This window comes from Lissotriton vulgaris, chromosome 3_1 (assembly GCF_964263255.1).
Source record: "Lissotriton vulgaris chromosome 3_1, aLisVul1.2, whole genome shotgun sequence".
NCBI lineage: Eukaryota > Metazoa > Chordata > Amphibia > Caudata > Salamandridae > Lissotriton > Lissotriton vulgaris.
The window spans coordinates 643,892,049-643,909,810 of record NC_141689.1 but is presented as its reverse complement, the minus strand read 5'-3'; the positions used below and the strand labels follow the sequence as shown (position 1 = coordinate 643,909,810).

Sequence of the window (17,762 nt, the reverse complement as noted above, 5' to 3'; positions counted from 1 at the left end):
CCCCCCTTGCATCATGCTCTTTTCACGAAAAGCCAAATTCCAGGATATGTCAACATTTGGTACTAGTCCATTCTTCCTTTTTGTGCTCATTAATTTAACATTCACCAATGCAGACCTTTGAGCGTTCATCAGCCATGCAGTCACTCGCCCATTCACCTATTCATGCCTCCATGCACTCACTCACATATTCATCCATTATTTCAATAACATACATATCCTTCCATCCACTCAAAAAACTCAACAACCCATCAAGATCACTTCACTTATAAAAAGCCAAACCTGTTTAGTTTGTCAGCGTTTATTTCTTAGATTATCTGCTAGTAATTAATGTGCAGTGAAGTAAAATGCAACATACTACACTGCTTTCCTGAATAGATGTCTAACTGTGTTGGTTGGGATGAATATGTTCGAGGTGATGTGTGCTATGGTGAATAGGCTCACACAAGCTGCACTAAACATTTTCAGGAATTTTTACTTTGCTAGTGAATCAAGTTAATCCTTGGCAGAAAAGGAAGGCAGGCTAAACTGCGTTGTTTCAACTTTAGGCATGAAATTTGATTCCGAAATTTATTTTTATGGCCTACTGAAACGGGCAATTGAATATTCACAAATATTTGTGCCACAGAAAACCCATTTTGGCTGGCCGAATAACGAAACGTCTACTGCAGGGTAAAAGTTGTCAGTTTGAACAGCGTAGACAATTTCTTGATAAGAAATGACAATAAAAAGAACAATGTAAAACACACATAATTTCATTTTCTAAAACCTTTTTTTATTACTTAGTGTGCAAAGCAGACTTTTTATCTGCCATTGATACAGTCTTAGGTAAATTGTCAATATAGTATTTCACTTCCGGTTCTAAAGGCAGCCTAACCCTGGGATCTGGTTACTGTAAACGAGTGCAAACAGATATACAATGCAGGCACAAGACCAATGGTGGACAATTAGAATGTGAGGACGCACCTGCAGAGCCCGATAGGTGCTCTGAAGGAAGGCACTGTCAGCATCCCTCGTCCTTACATTCACTACTTGTCGTTTATCGTGGCTTCCCCTATGCACACATGCGCGCAAACACACACGCACCCCTATCCTATATAAACTGTACATAATGCATAGTTTAAGTCTACACTGCATCATCCATGGTGCGAAGAGCTTTTAAACAATCGGCTGTAACTATGTCATGGTAGGCCCTCTTGGGAGGAGAGACATGTTTCCGTCATGTGATACACGGTAAAGGTTTTGCAGTTCAAGCACATTTATTTTGTTCATTAAACGAAAGATTTTTTTTTTTACAATTTTTTTTTAGTAAGGATGTCTATACAAATAACGTGTATTTGGAGGTATGGAGGTATTGAATAAGAGCGCATCTTGATTCCTGAACGGCGAATAAGATCTCTGAGAGTCAGAGAAAATTGTCCTGTCGGCTTATGGCTAGTGAGGGGATGGACTGCACAAATGTTAATAAAGCACATATTTGGTGGGCCTTAAAACAACAAAAAACATACAAAAGGATAAAACGTCTTCAAAATATGATCTGAAGTCTACCTTTTTAGTGTATTTTGCATAAAACACAGACATCTTCAAAGAGAAATCGCTTGTGGGTTTCCGAAGCAGGGTAATATAGTATCACCTGAATGTACAAAATGTATAAGAAGCATCCGACGAGGCATGTCTTGTCCTTAGTACCACGCCTTGACAGGAATCAGGAATACTTAAAAGCCACTCCACTGCATGACTATCGTGATGGGTCCCCACTTGTGGCTCCCAGTCCACAGCTGCCTCTCGGTATCCAGCCGTATCTGCTAAGTCCATGTCTAGCATACTCACATGGCGGGACCTGGAGTGTGTATGCATCCTTTCTTTGCTTGGGAAGCCCTTAGGAGCGTGTGGTGATCAGTAGTTTTAATGTTAAAAAATATATACTATAATGGAGGGAAGCCCTCTTTAATTCTCTTAATTCTCCAACATTCACTCTTGGAAATACAAAGTACAGCATACAAAGCTGTAACAGAGAAAACAACACACTCCACGCAAGACTGTCCAATTAATTCTGTCCAGAGGGGTCATTTTGTCATCACTACCCAGATCTTTAACTAATGAAAAATATGTGCAAAGGTTTGTATTTTTTATTTTGCCTCAAGAAGTCCCTGTGATATTTATTCTTTAAAAAATATAAAGCATATTTCTTTCATGAAGCCTGACCGAAGAGATAAAAAAGGAGGAAACATAATATTTAATACAAAAGGAGATGAAAAGTTTAAGAACGATGTTCCTGGAGCATTATTAGAACATATACATGCTGACCCAAAATAACCATCTGCTGTAACTGCTTTTGTTCTTCCCAAGCAACTTCCCATGTTCTAGCTGGAGATCGCCCGGTGACCTGAAAAACATAAAATGAGGGCCAATAAAGACATTTTAAAAAACGTGTTCAAGAGGAAACCTGTCTACATGGAGCCATTGCTACAATTTAGGAGCTGGTAGAAAGCCTATGCTTTTCAAGGTAGGACACAGCTGAGAAAGACTATTCCATCAACTAGCAACCTCTTCTAACCCATTATTGCATCTCTATTACGAGGTATGAACACAATGAAACTGCATTTTATTTCAATAGAAAAGTACTTTTTTTACTGTAGCTCAACGATACAAGTTTTATTCACCTTGGGATGATGATGGGCCCCACAGACGCCCATTAAACATATAAAAATTATAATCTTCCGTCTCACTGGTCGATGCCGCTGTTCCCACCACAGTAATCTCCATCTCCTGCCGATTGTTAACCTTCCTCATAGCTCTATTCTAAAAAAACTAACCACTTCTATTTACTGAAAGGATTCAGCACATCTTTTGCTTAAAACGTTATGCTAAAGTATCTTGTAGCTAGCCACGGGCTGCTCTTGGCCACTTTGTTGTTCCTTTACTCCAGGCAGCAGAACGGAAAATGTAGAGCAAATTAAAAAAACGTGAAAATGAACCATAAAAGGTGGAATAGTGGCGAAAATGAGACTGCAACATTAGAAATTCAATATTTTCCTTTAAGTGCAGCCACAACAGGTGTATTTCCATCTTCGTTGGAATCGGTGTTCTCCTGAAAGTCATGGGAGGAAGATCCTTCTCCTACCTGGCGGCCAAGACCTGGAACTCTCTCCCCACTCACCTCCGCCTTACACAGAACCACATATCCTTCAGAAAGGAACTTAAAACCTGGCTATTCGACAAATAATGCACCCCAAGCGCTATACAAATTCCTGAACTTGAACTAGATTCTGTTTGGAGGTCATGGCAGTTTACAATCCTAGGTACTCTAAAGAAGAACCCCCTGTGCTCCCTGCTACTATTTAGAACAAGCCACACAGAGGGGATACAGTGTTGAGCCAGCAGAGAAAGAGAGGCGGAGGAGTACATCATGAAATGCATAGCCCTATATCTTTGATAGAGACATTTATTAGAAAAGGTAACGTTACTCCGTTCTTCCTTGTAGAAGCCACCTTTGGATTCTGATTCAAGATAGTCTCTGCTAGAATGTAACAGGTCTGGATGGTCTATGCCATCCATATCGCTTAATAGTGCTAACTATAACTTGCACCCCTGCAACCTACTGCTTATGACCTCAAGGTAATATCACTGATGACATCATCCAATGAGTGTGTAAGTTTGTCTTTTAGTTAACATAGTGGTGGGAAGCTACCATATTACTTTTATACCTAATTTCGTACAGCCTGTGTCCAGCTAATGGGTTCAAGTGTTTACAAAATGCATGTGCTTCTAATGAATCATAGGTGTGTAAAGGTATTGAAAATCTAAATCTTTGTATTGAAGAGTAACTCTGGATGCAGGTGATAGTTGACTTGTGTTCATTATGTTCCACTTCTGTAGAAAAGGTTTCCAGCAGGACAAAGAATCTACGTACTACATACGTGATATTGTAAACAGCATTAAGTTATTAGACGGATTTGTCTCTGCATGAGAATTTCTACTTAGCATAGAAGACTCTGTGCACCAGGTATTAATGTATGAGTGTTTGTTTTGCTTCAGAATAATGGCTATCAGTAAAGCTTCCACCACAGTATGAAGACTGCACGTAGTATGATCTTTAGCACCTTCAAATCTTGTTTATTTTAAGTGAACTGTCGCTCTTGGGGCAACGTTTGCATACAGTGTACACTGTGCTCAGTAGATAATTGTATTACTCTGTAGTGTATTTGTCATGAGAGTTTCACTGTCTGCAGTCTGGTACAGAATAAACTCTCTCCTTTGAGTGAATACCGTTTACAGTATTCACTTCCCTACCTATATCAACTACGTTTTGTGATGTAGGTCCAGGGACTGTCAGGAGTTTGAGACAGATAAAAGCTGTCCATACTAGGGCATTGTTTTTGGAGGAGATGTTCAGTATTTTTAGGAGCTTGGCTTGCTCTGATCAGGTGGCTACAGATTGAACACCGTATCCAATGAGGGTTTCCCACATATCTATGGTCCACAGTTAATGTGAACTACCTACTCGTGAAGTGTATGGAATAGGGTCAATGTGGTACATATCCCATACTTTCTAAAGCTAAGAGAGGAGTTTCTCTGATGGCATTTATATGGCTTATTTTCTTCTAAGGTATTTTGTACTTAAATCTCGGATGATATCACCAGTTGCCATTAATGATGTCATTTGAAGTGTCATCAGCGATGTAAACAATTATGCCACAGAACATGTCATGAGCGATGTCATATGGGAGATCATAAGCAGTGCATGATGGCGGCCAGGTGTGTGTGTTACTGTGTCGGGAGAGTTTGCCCTCTCCTTTCAGGCCTCTCTCTCTCAGATGACAGGTGTGCGTAATAAGTGACAGGCCTCTCTTGTCAGACAGCTCTCTCCGAAAATGGGTGTGTGTAGTACAGTGTATACATGGACTGACCTCTCTTTTTCAGACCAGTCTCTCACATGATGGGTGTGTGTAGTTGTCTGATGCGAGGGACAGCCTTCTCTAGTCAGACCCCTCTCACAGTTGATGGGTGTGCATAGTAGTGTGTATGGCTGGACTGGCCTCTCTGCTGAGACCTCTTTCTGGAATGATAATTGTGCCTAGTAGCGTGTGGGAAGGGACTGGGCTCTACTTTCAGACTTCTCTCTCAGATGATGGGTGTGTGCAGGGGGTTGTACAGAAGAACTGGCCTCTCTGCTGAGACCTCTCTCTGTAATGATGGGTGTGCATAGTAGGGTGTGTGGAGGGACTGGCCTCATTTCAGATCTCTCTCTCAAATGACAGATGTGCGCAGTAAAGTGTGGGGAGGGACTGCCCTCATTTTAGACCTCTCCCTCAGATGACGTGTGTACGTGGTGAGGTGTGTGGGTGAACCATAACTCTACTCAACTCTTCTTAAACCAGTGACTAATAGTACAGTCTGATAAACACCAATTCCTCCCTACAGAAACAAGTGTGCGTAGCAGTGTATTCAAACATCGCCTACTCCTTCCTACTTTTCAAGATCCATGAGAGTCCCACGAGATTGTAACATAAAAACAAACAAATTAACACTCTAATCATCACAGCAATCATCTCTTACGCACTTCCTTTCCAATATAAGGACCACAATATGCATTCCTACTAAATTGTGTATTGAGATGTCATTTACTTCCTTTTTACTATTTTTCACAGTAAACAGTAATGGCGGTTATTTCATTTCTAACATTCTAACAGCCAGCCAATCAGAGCACTCTTTCTCGTGAGACTCACTGGAGCCTCTCACTCCCACAAGAGTGTGAAGGCTCACAGGAAAAACAGGCCTCTTGACCAATCACAGGCCTCCATTTTTGATTTTGGGCTCTCACTAAACGCCTGTGGGACTCTCGCGAGCCCACCTGTTAAAGTATACAACCATTTTTCACCCTTAGTTTCTCAAAAACTCCTGAACGGATTTACACCAAATCACAGAAAGCACAACCTGTGGACCAAGATCTATCTTCCTGCTAAATCTGTCATTCCGTTCAGCAGTTTTTGATGTAGCCCTGCCAAAAGTAGTCTATGAAAAATGCATGGAGATTTTACGTTTTGTGATCACCATCCCCAGTCTTTCTTGCAACCTGCTTGACGGGTCATCCTGAAATATATGAGGAAGGATCTTAGATGGATGAACATTTATTCAGGGCTTTCAGGTTATCACAAGTTTAAAAGGATCATCATTTTAACCAAAAAAGTGTGCTTGACCTAAACATTTTTTTATAACAAATACACTGACATTTTCACTATGAATTAATAATAAACTTAAACCTTACCTATTAGCTTAACTTTTACATGTGTTGTCTTTTTTTGCGGATGAAGACTGCTCTTTTGTCTGAAATAACAATAAATAAAGAATTCAGTTAACATCCCAAATTTCGTAGGCACAAAAACCTCTGCTCTTATATGACAGGACGGTGGAAATACGGAATGGATAATCCTGCCCAAATTACAGAAGCGAAACTATCAGTACCCAGGTACAACAACCAATAATATTCTTGAAATGTTTTAGAGGCATGCTTCCAAACACCACTTGTTCAAGAGATCGACATATGATAATTAAACTTTTTCTTAGGCAACCTTGATATCAATTTAGCTACAATTTTGCTTCAATTTATTTTTAATCCTTTCATAACTCATGACAATGCGTATACAGTTGTCAGTCCACACAAATATATGTGTTTCAATACTGATTATTTTACATCAGAAGGAACTTTTAGTGATATGTTATTAATGATTCATTTTGTATATATTCTCTTATGATTTTTTTTTTTTTTTTTTGAAAACCTTTATTTGGAAAATCAGGAGATACATGCGCAAGCCCACAACCATCATGGCCGGCTGCAAAGACAGTCAATAAAAACAGGAGAGTAGCATGCGATAGGTCAATATACAAGCAGGATACTTCAAAGTACATTAGAAGGACTGCGGGGTGCGCAACATAGGATATGAGGTTTTCTTTTTTAAATTTAGAAGAAGAGAGGGGGCTGCAACAACAAGGACTACACACCTTACATAAAGGACAAAGAAGAAGCAGAGGGGATACACCCCAGTGACAATCGGTGGTGGGCTATAAGTAAGCAACTCTACCATCAAAGCAACCACAGCGCAAAAACCTAGACAATAGCAACGATACAGAAGGCAACTTTACTAAGTCTGATCCCGAAAGCCCACCCCTAAAAAAGGCGAGGGATAGAGGAATAATGAGATGCCAATAATAGAGAAAGGACAAAGGTGTGAGACCCAGTGACAGTCAGCCCCACTAAAGAGGAAGACCCTCCCAAAGCCGGAAAAGAGCGATAGGGACCATAGAACAAAACAAACTAAAACAACAAACCCCCCCCGCACCCGCCACCCTGCACCCCTGTAATGGCTACGGCCTAACCCACTAACAGCGTGCCTGTCGCCCCGGAACTGCCCCACAGTAGGGAAATTATAAAGAGTGGAGGAGGAGAGGAGCAAACCCGCTCCCGGGCACCCGGTGCCCCCTCGCCGGCGAGTGAAACATATCAGTACAAGGGGTAAACATTGAGCAATGTATAAACAGTAGGGAAAACTACGAGCGGAGTGTGAGAATTAACACACCGAAAACAGGATTAATCACAAGGCGGTACAGTTCGCATTCCCAAAGCATTCACACCCACTGTAGTAACAACGCCGTGAAAGCAATACCCCTTGCAACCAAAATCACAAGCAAGAATGAAAGCCAGCCTATAGCAGTCCCTCGGCCCTTCTCTTACGTGAAATTATTTGAGCACAGTACATGAACCAGAGCAGCAAGAATCAGGGCAAAGTAACATATCCAGGAACAGAGTCAACGCAGCGCAGTATCAAGGAGGACAACGTGTCAAGCAGCCCTCACGATATCAGCACAAGGGACGATGACCCAGAGGGGGAAAAATTATCCTTGTCCAGTCTTGCTTAAAGTACCAGAATCAGCGACAGTATCAATCTCCAGCAAGTGCGGCGTGCGAAACCAGTCAGTGAAACAGACCTTCCAAACTCCATGCCACGTAGCAACACAGGAGAACCCCAGTCCAATGTTAAAGTACAGCAGGAACAGCGCCAGAATATAAAGCAACAGGTCGTTGGGGAAGGATATTGCAGTCAGATCCAAACTAGCATGTCCAAAACGCCCGGTGCATCCAACAGTACACATATGGAAAGTCCCAGGACGCCGTGTTTCCGACCATCCAGCTGCGGTGAAAGGCGCCATCTTGAAGCCTCCTGGCGCTGAAGACGGCGTCTCACTGTACACGAGCGGGCCAGCCGATATCATTGGCTCCACCGCTAGGATCATGGTATCCAACTTGCCCCCCAACAATAGGGCGCCCTGCACCAAGGTTTCACGAAGGGCAGCCAAAGAAGCCAGCAATGCGTCGAGGCGCTGACCAGTTCTGTGTACCCCGTGTGTTGTGGTCTCCTTCACCATAGTAGCGCGGGTCAGATCAGGGCCGGTGTAGGGCCGGGGCGCGGGCTGGAAGGCGGCGAACAATGTAGCCCCCCCGGCAGGGTAACCGAGATCAAGCAAAAGGCACCGCTGGAATTAGTGCAGGTGAAGGGCGGCTCGTAAGAAATTAGGGAGCATCCCGCCAAAAGCGGGATGTTTAGGAGAATACCTTTCGGCGGAATGCGAGTGGATACAATGTTGCACTGCCCGATTACGCTGGGGCATAGGGAGAGTCTCGGTCTTCACTTGCGGTCAGGAGAATCGCCGCCACACCCCCCCTCAAAGCTGAGCGGTCCCTCCAGGTCAGCAGCGGCCGTTGTTGTTTACTCGGGGTCCAGCCTCGCAAGATGGCCGAGTCCCCGGTCTTAGAGCTGCTGCGGGCCGCTGGAATCGCCGACGTTTTCTCGCCTCCCGAAGCAGGCACGGACCTCGGGATTGCACCCTCGATGATCGGATGCTTTCATGTCCCCGTACCCTCCGTCTTGCCGCGGTGGTTCGCGCAGGATGCAGTCTCGACAGGAGACGACGATCGGAGCCGAGGGACTAGGCGGCCATTTCGGTCGCCGGCTTGGCTCCTCCTCTCCTCTTATGATTTTTTAAATTGAAATACAGAGAACTGACTTGATTATTTTACTTTTTTTCCTCAGTCGTGATAAATCAAATGCTCTATTTCCTTATTCTGGAGGTTTTCAAAGTCTGTGAGTCATTTCTACTGTGGTGACCAAAACTGAACTTGGAATTTAAATCGTCTGTGTAGTTCTCCATCTTTTATGTACCTCTTCACATGCAAATTATGGAGCAACATTTGCTGTTTGGCTACTGTATCACCTTGCACTTATATACTTTTTTCTCTACTCTTATGTGAACACATTATTTATGGTGTCAATACAATGAAGCCATCAAAAACTCATTTTGAGCGTATTTGTAAGGTGGCTTTCCTCTTGGTGCATCACATTACATTTAGGTAATCTAAATATAATGGTATATTACTAGTTTTTTATAAGGTTCTTTATGGTTCTTATTTGTGAAGTTACCTACTTTTTCTAGTTTGTGGGCCATCTCATTTTAATATTAATTTACGAAGGCATATAAAATGATCAGTCCTAAATCAATCAATTAATCAATAAAAGCTTCATTCGATTTTTTGCAGAAAAATCATAAAGGCATACACAGTAAAACCCATGAAATTCAATAACAAAAACTGAGTAAAATACATTACTTACAAAATGTTTAGTAATACAGATTTACTCAAAAACCTTACTTCGGGGATTTCATATAAGAATAGTTTTTCTACATTTATTTACACTTTTTAGAAAGGATGCGATTGACCTTGTGAAACATTCATTTTCTAAAACTTGAAGTAATAAAAATGCTGGACAGCATTGTCTCAGACCCAATAACCTTAAAATTGGTAAAATCCATCTCCTTCTCTGCATTTCATACATGAAACTAAATGTAATGGCGATTGGTGAGAGGTCATCACATGGCAACTGGACAACGTTTCGGGCCAATTGTTTATTGTGTGGAAACTTATTTAATGATGGAAAATCCATAATCTAAAACGGGTCAGTACAAGTCTATCATATCCGCTTAATGTAATTTTTAGGTATGGCTGAATACCATAAGTGGTCAATGTCATTTGGTTGGACTGTACCGATGCTCTTAACGCCTCAACTGCGAATCTATTTGTCTACAGGTGCATCATGCAATATCTTTTAAAATCACTCCTGGTGACGGAAATTATAGAACTTGGCTCATAGTAATATTCAGGATGCCCAAGATCGTTCATACAATCTTTTATGTATTTACGTCTCGAATCTTAGCCGGAATTCTAATCACTACGGCCAAAGAAGCTCTCTCATTCATCGGTGGTCTCATTGGCCTGCAAATACATGAATACACTGTTGTCATCGTTATTAGGGAGTAAATCATCCCTATCATCACAATCATTACTGTCAGGTGGTGGCACACTTAGGGCAAACCGTTGATGGAGCCTTGAGGAAAGCTCAGAAGAGAGTCAGCATATACTGGAACTAGGTGTGCTGGAGTAAAGTCACAATGCAACCTTCATCGAGATGGAGTTGGCAGTAGCTCAATCTCCAGTGCTGGTGACATCAGGAATGGCATTGATGGAGAAGGAATTGGTGCAGGTCTTGGTGTATAGTGGAAATTTGCACCAGAAGGGATGTGGAACCAGAGCCATATTTGAGGGGCTCAGACTTTGCCTAGGGTGGAGCCACTGGCAGAAACCCAGCTGGAGGCCCTTGTGTCTATTTGGGGCCTGAAGAAGCACCACATGGAGCCAGTAGAGTGCCAAAAAAATAGCATGGCTCTTTAAAGGCCTAGATCTGCAGCAGCATCTCGAACTGCCTGTAAAGTTATGGAATCAGCTCATCGATCGGGAGCTAGATCGATTGGCATCTTGATGCCCACCCAAAATGTTTGTTGACAGAGAGTGGTGTGGCTGAGTCCCTCATTTGCTTCTTATGTTTCTTTTTGTACTCTGACTTGGCTTACAAGATGACGGACTACGAAGAAGGCCAGTTGGAGGAATTGTCTCAAAAGTGTAACAGATATGTGCCATTGATTTGGAGTGGGTCTTGTGCAAACCCTTTGATTTCCTTCAGTGTTCTGAGACATCCAGCTTTGCTTTATGGTCCTCGAACGCTTTTGGGTGAATGAGGGCACATTCTGGAAATGGTTTGGAGCCATGATCACAAGCCCAACATCAGAGGCAGACCTTGTGCAGGTCCATCACGGCATCTGTTTCCAAACATCACCGTACTGTTTATATCCTGTAGTCTTCAGTGGGGACATCATTTCCTTGCATACTGGAAAAAAGAATTTGAATGGATTTGGTAATCAACAAAAAAAGGGTCCAGGGCACTGGATCCACATTCAGTGGTCCAGAAAGAAAGGAATTGATATATGCACATAGAGGTGGGGCTTATATGCAGCTCTGCTCTGGCATTTCCAGAGCAGGATAAGGTCAACACGGAGCTGCATGATGCCACCATGCCCACCACAGGAGAACTGTTTTGAAAACTTCAGAATTCAGTCTGGTGCCTGAGGAATAATCTAAAGGTCAGGATTCTGTGGTTAGATGGATCCATCAGAAACAAAGAACATAAATTGAAACATTTTAAAAAACCAAGAAAGGAAGTCAGTTCAGCATAGACAGGAAATCTAATTTCTTCAAGTCTTGGTGGTAATCTTTTCTCTTCTGCTACATTCAAATATATAAGTTCCGTAACATCCTATAAATTAAACCAGCGAGTTGAGCTGATAAAGGTCATGGACTACTACTATGTAATCTGCTAGGCCTCCCTCCCCAAGATAGTTCCCAAGGAGGCTAAAGCCAGTACAAAACCTGGTGGATAAATAATCCTTCTTATGAAGAGAAGAGCCTATGTTAAACACAATCATTAGCAACATGGTGTCCAAAATGATTTCAAATGTCTCTGCACCAGGTATAAGGTCAGTGAGACAAATAGGACCCTCTGACTGATTATCATGCACACAGCCCACTTGTAAGTTCTGGTGCCAAAACACTGGGATTTAAAGGCCCAATCCCCTGCTTTTCCATAAACTTCCAAAAAGTGAACTGTTAAACAAGCCCTTTGACTTGAAGATCTGTTTCATGAGATTGTTAGATAAGATTCTACCTGGAGTGTCTTAACTGGACTTTAAATGGTTGTGCTGTAGGTCATGTTTGAAAGACTCCTTACATAGTAAATGTCCAAGCTATCTGAAGCGGCGCTTATGTAGTTATAAACAGAATAGGCTACTGAGATTGAATTCCTTGAACTTACTTTATGTTCTGAGGTTCAAGAAAGCACAGATTGGAGGGAGATCCTTCATGGCTGTGGCTACGAAGCTTTGGAATGCCTTACCTAACTTCTTGCGACAGGTAGAATCTGAGCCACTTTTCAGGAAAGCACTAAAAACCTGGCTTTTTAGCCTTGAATCGAAGGACTAGGCCAGAGTAAGGATGCACTTCTGTCTTGCTTTAGCGCCGGTGCACCTCTGCTTGAGGCAGCTGTTCGCGCTTTTACAAATACCGTTATTATTATTATGTTCTCCATCATTCACTAATTTCCTTTCTTCAAAATATCTCCTACCACTCAGTAGCTGCAGAGATATCGGCCAGACTTTCACCAGAAAGGTGCATAACCTCACACAAGACCGTGTATCGTGTTACTTAGCACTAACATATTGGTCACCTGTGCACATTTACCATAATCAAAGCATTCTGAAGTATCCTCTAGGTGACATACTGTTGCTATACAAAATACTGCAATAAATACATTACTTCGCCACAAATAGGTGTGAGGTAAGGGTAAGTATTTGCACAATATGCCTTGAGAACTACCCTTAGCTAAAAAAAAAAAGATCATGCCTACTTCTGGCTATTTATCTGCTTCAGTGCACATTTTGTGAATTTGAGGATCTGCAGCATCACATGTACATCTGAAAATGGTAAATGAAATAAAAAAAATATTTAGGGAATTCCAAATTGTGGGTGCTCAAACCATGATCTTCTTTTGGCACTTGGCTTTTGGATATGTATATTAATACTAAATGAGTGGCATTAAAGTGCTGTAGGGCAAGTGCATACTAAATTAAATTCTTCTTGATTAGCGCTTCATGTATTTTCAATTCTCTAGAAACAGGAGTTAAAGGAGATATTATTACAGGAGCCATTATGGATATAGGTTGAACAGATATAAAGGGATCGGCACTGACTGTGTTGTCCTTGATGGTTTGCCATTTTTCTGCCACAGCTAGTCAACTCTTTCTTGACTTTGTTGTTTGTATTTGTTTTTTTTCAACACAGACGGACTCCATTGATAGTTGGTGAACTATGCTTATAGGTGTATGGAAAGTATACAATATCACATTTGATCTACAGCATATGTCCTCCAAATGAAGAAAATTACACAGGTCTGCTTTCTAGCACATGCTGTTTGTCAAGGCACCTCAAATGGCATCTTTAATCCTTTGCAGGTGGCTCGTGCAGGTGACTGCTTCTACTGCACCCTCCCAACAATTGTGGCAGACAATGCTGATCAGCAAAACATTTGTTAAAATATTGTTATATTATACCAATAACATCCTGAATTCTGTAAACACAGTTTTAAGAGCCTAATTCAGCACAGTTTATTATTGATTCCATTAAAAAATCGATTATAAATGGACACATTTCACCACTGAAGAACTCTCATTATTACAGGAGAAAAACAAAAGCAGAAACAGCATGAAGAGGCAGTGGTCACTCTGCTCTTTCCAAGCCTTCCCCAAACTATTAATTAGCAGAATTATCTCCTGAATTAGAAACTGGTAATTAGGGGGACTGTGTCAAAACAGGATGTGGACGCATGATGTGGTTAAGTGGGGGAAGCAGAGATTGAAATATACCTCTGCAGGAGCCAAAGTGGACAAACTAGCTATTGGATGGCAGAACCTTCCTCTCAGTCATTATGCCACAGTGATCAGGATGCCAACAGACCTACCTCTATATCCCTTGTCCTAGATATCACTCTCTACATGTGCAGTCAGCACATGGCAAGACCTATCAGTCTGACATATCTAGGTCCTGTATCTTTGCATAGTCAGTAGGTGGTCTGCAACTGTGTCTCTACTACCTGCCCTCTACAAAAAATATTACCTGTTTGAGTAACAATAAGCGAAAGGGCACGTTTATCAAGAGCAGCTCACTCTCACTTGAAAGTAATGGCCATCAGTCCTGCTTGGAACATACAGACAGGAGGATGAAGCCATTAAAGCGAAGGGGCAGTGAGCTGAATATACTCTGTAATGAGTAAGCAGTCTGTTGAACGGTCATCCTACTGGGTTGGCTGCCGTCTGAAGACTGATTAAATTGATGTATAAAATATGCCTTCTTAATGGGCATTATGTTAAGCGTATTTCCCACCCAATGACTAACCTTGATCTACCAGCCCAACCAATTCGGGAATCAAGGCTTACTAACTGGAACTTACCCAATGTTTCAGGAGTACAATAGTTTACCATGAAGGCCAAGCCAGGGTTTCTGGTTGTTATGTATATCTAATCCCGGTACAAGCATAGTGTTAAACTGCACAGGTGGTTGGGATCGTTCCAAATGTACATTCAGCATAGTAATTGCCTTGCTGAAAAGAAAATATTACAATTGTATGTGTTGTCACTTCCTGTTGACAATAGAGTAATTCTAGGGAAGGATACCAACAAATCAGTAAACACGGTTAGTTAGCCCGATCATGCACACAGTTCAGTGCCGGAGAAGGCAGCATAGGTCGGACATCCCAGCAAAACTGATAAGCTGGATATAACCTGCAAAAAAATACTGCAACATGTCAGCAATCAATGTGCATTTAGCACAACTATACCTTTGCTGAATCCTTTCCTTTCCCTTCATCCTTAGAAGCTGGCTTACTGGGTGCACTGTCCTTGGAACTCTTGTCCTAGAAAATACGACACGGCAGTCAGAGATAACATACTATCAAAGTACAAATGTTAGCTTCTGCCTTTTCATACCACGAATCCCTGTTCAATTAGCAACCAGCTCATGTTTTTCTTCATTTGAAATAAAATTACTCTTCAGGCTTCAGATATGCAGTAAGCAAAGTTTTGGAAATATTTCTGTAAGGATCGTTTATTAGTAGTTAGGTCAATAAAATTACTAACTTTTACTCTATCACTAACATTATTAATATTTCAAGATCACTTTAGTCAGTCACGATTATACGGCATGGAACTCAACTCCATGCAAAGATTGTGCTACTGTTATAGGTACACTGTTACACCAGATTTAGATACATTCTCTATACCCATCAAAATACTCGGGAACAATCACTGCACAATTTACTTAAAATCGATCTATATAATAAGTAAAATTTCAATTGCTATGTATCTATTTGTAGTGTGTGGTGCTGTAGATTCACATGCTATGCATACTTCTGCCATTTAGTATTGGCTCAGATGTTTGAAGTTGTTTTTCTTCAAAGAAAGTCTTTTGAGTCTCAGGATGCAGTGTGGCTTCACCATTTCTTGGCACCAACTCCATGTTAGATTGTTTTTCGTGGAGGAGGAGAGAGTATTAAGTAGTGCTGAGTAAATGCAGTGCGGTGCACATGTGCAATTTGGAAAGGGAATTAATTAGCAAAGAAGAGACTGCAAAATAGAGCCACTAACTCCAAGAAAGTACAGTGGGCGTATGCAAGTCCACAGCACTACACGCTACAAACAGATGCTTACAGAGTAACATTTTCAGTATGTAGCATGTGTTGGTCTTGATACAAATATTCTGCATAGACTGTAAAGCAGTCCCCCCTTGGAAGCAGAGGCTAGCATGTGGATGATACAGATGTCTGAAATAAGGTCTTCAAGACTGTTTGGTCAACCATGGCTTACTGTCTGTCTAAGACATCCACATGATATGGCTTAGTAAAAGTGTGTGGGTTTGACCAAGTAGAGGCTTTAAATATATCAGATACATATATTTCTTATTTTTAGAGTTTTCTATAGCGCAAACAGGACCCAGGGAAGGGTCCTGTTTGCAAGTAGGCAGAGTAAGTAAAGAACATTTTGCAAAACAAAAGATCAAACAAGGTATCAAAATATTTCTAAACAGGGTTAGGTAGGTAGGAGCAATGAGCGTGTAGCATTATGAACAAGTTTGCGTCAGTCATAGAAGTGAAGGACTCAATAAGGGGTTTGAGGAAACAAGTTCGAAGTCGTAGACTGGTTCAGTGCCTTGGGGAATTAAGGGAGGAATGTGCTTATCAGGAATGATTTTGCTTCCTTTTTGAATAGTGGTGTAGAGGAGATCCATATTCTTGGTGCCGCTCCGGTGAACGCCCTGTCAGAAGTTTTTTTCTTGCTGAAACGAGAGGGTTTCAGGAGTAAACGGTCTGCACTCCTAAAATGTCAGTTTCCCCCCGATAAGGTAAGTTTTTGGGATAGGTACTGGGGGGTATTGTAGTGTATCTCTTTCTGAGTGATGCAGGCCATCTTTAGTTAATTCTAGCTTCATAAGGTAGCCAGTTGAGCGCCTTCAGCTGTGGCGAAATGTGGTCAAATTTCCTAGATCCTGTTAGGAGTCTTCCTGCTGCATTGAGACAGGCTTTCAAAGGGGGTGTTGAGATTTTGGGAAGCCCGAGAGGGTAGTGCATCCGTACTCCAACTTTGAGATGACTAAAGCCTGTACTGCAGTTTTGAGGTCAAGGATCTCGATGAATGGTTTCATTTTTCTGAGATAGCCAAGACGAAAGCGGGCATTTTTAACTAACAGGTTGATGTGCGCTTATATGTTAAGGTTCTTATCCAGTGTAATTCCAAGAGATTTTTTTTTTTGGGGGGGGGGGGAGTGAGATTAATAGAAATTCAGTTTTTTGTGAGTTTAGCTTGAGGAAGTTGTTTGTTTAGCTAGTGGACAGTCTTTTCGAGAGCTTGATTCATCACCTCTCTCTTCAATGGAGGAGATCTTGATGTAAAATCGAGTGTCGTCCACATACATTTGGAAGAAGATATTTGCTTGCTGTAATAGCTCGGTTAGTGGTTTGACATATAGGTTATATAGCGTAGTGGACAGAGTTGAGCCTTGTGGTACTCCAAGTTGGTTGGGTAAAGAGGGAGAAAGATTTTTGTTTACCATGAACGTTTGCGTTCTGTTTTTGAACCATTGAAGGACCGTTCCAGATAAACCCATCCTGATTTCCAGTCTTCTTAGAATTTTGTCGTGATTGACTGTGTTGAAAGCTGAGGAGAGGTATATCAGGTAGATTTGAGAGAAAGGCCATGGTTGCTACATTTTTGCATGTATAATGGGCCCTAGGGGTAATGGAGAGTGCTCTTTTGGCAGTGGGAGTTGGCATGGTACACAGGCTGCGTGCCATGTTGACTTTGTTTTGTCTGCCCTAGGCCATGGATGCAGTAGTGGCAGTCTGCATGGCCTAGGTAAGGGGTCCCTAGGGGACCCTTTTCAGTGCCTATGCCCTAGGCACCCATGTACCTTTTACTAGCGACTAACAGGAAAGCCTGAATAGTCAATTTCAGGGAAAGAACACTGGTATTGGGAACCTGGACAGCAGGGACCTAATACTCTACAGTCAAAGCTGCATCAAATTTCAGGCAAAAAGTGTGTGTGGGGGGAGGGGCCGGGTGTTGAAGGGATACTGCAACTGAACCCCATTTTCGCACGCTTACCCTGTAAGCATCGGTTTGTGACATGTAGTGCTGTAGATTCACATGCTTTGCATACCCCTGCCATTTAGTGTTGCAAATTGTTTTTTTTCGAAAAAGTCTTTCAAGTCATGAGGTAG

At 41.9% G+C, this 17,762-nt stretch overlaps 1 protein-coding gene across 28 annotated transcripts in view; it reads right to left on the bottom strand.

Moving 5' to 3' along the window:
- Positions 1-750: 750 nt before the first annotated feature.
- The window catches only part of CAST (calpastatin), a 641,814-nt gene continuing 624,802 nt past the window's right edge, over positions 751-17,762 (bottom strand). For 27 of the 28 annotated variants that reach the window (XR_015309292.1, XR_015309294.1, XR_015309295.1 and 24 more), the window contains 3 exons: positions 14,829-14,903; positions 6,266-6,324; positions 751-2,383 (listed from right to left, as the gene is read on the bottom strand). Coding sequence is in view for 24 of the 28 variants with exons in the window: in XM_086960931.1 (XP_086817057.1) it covers positions 6,274-6,324; positions 14,829-14,903 (126 nt within the window). In the remaining 4 variants the exon portion in view is untranslated. The remainder of the gene's footprint in view (positions 2,384-6,265; positions 6,325-14,828; positions 14,904-17,762) is intronic. The other variant, XM_086960957.1, reaches the window with a different exon arrangement.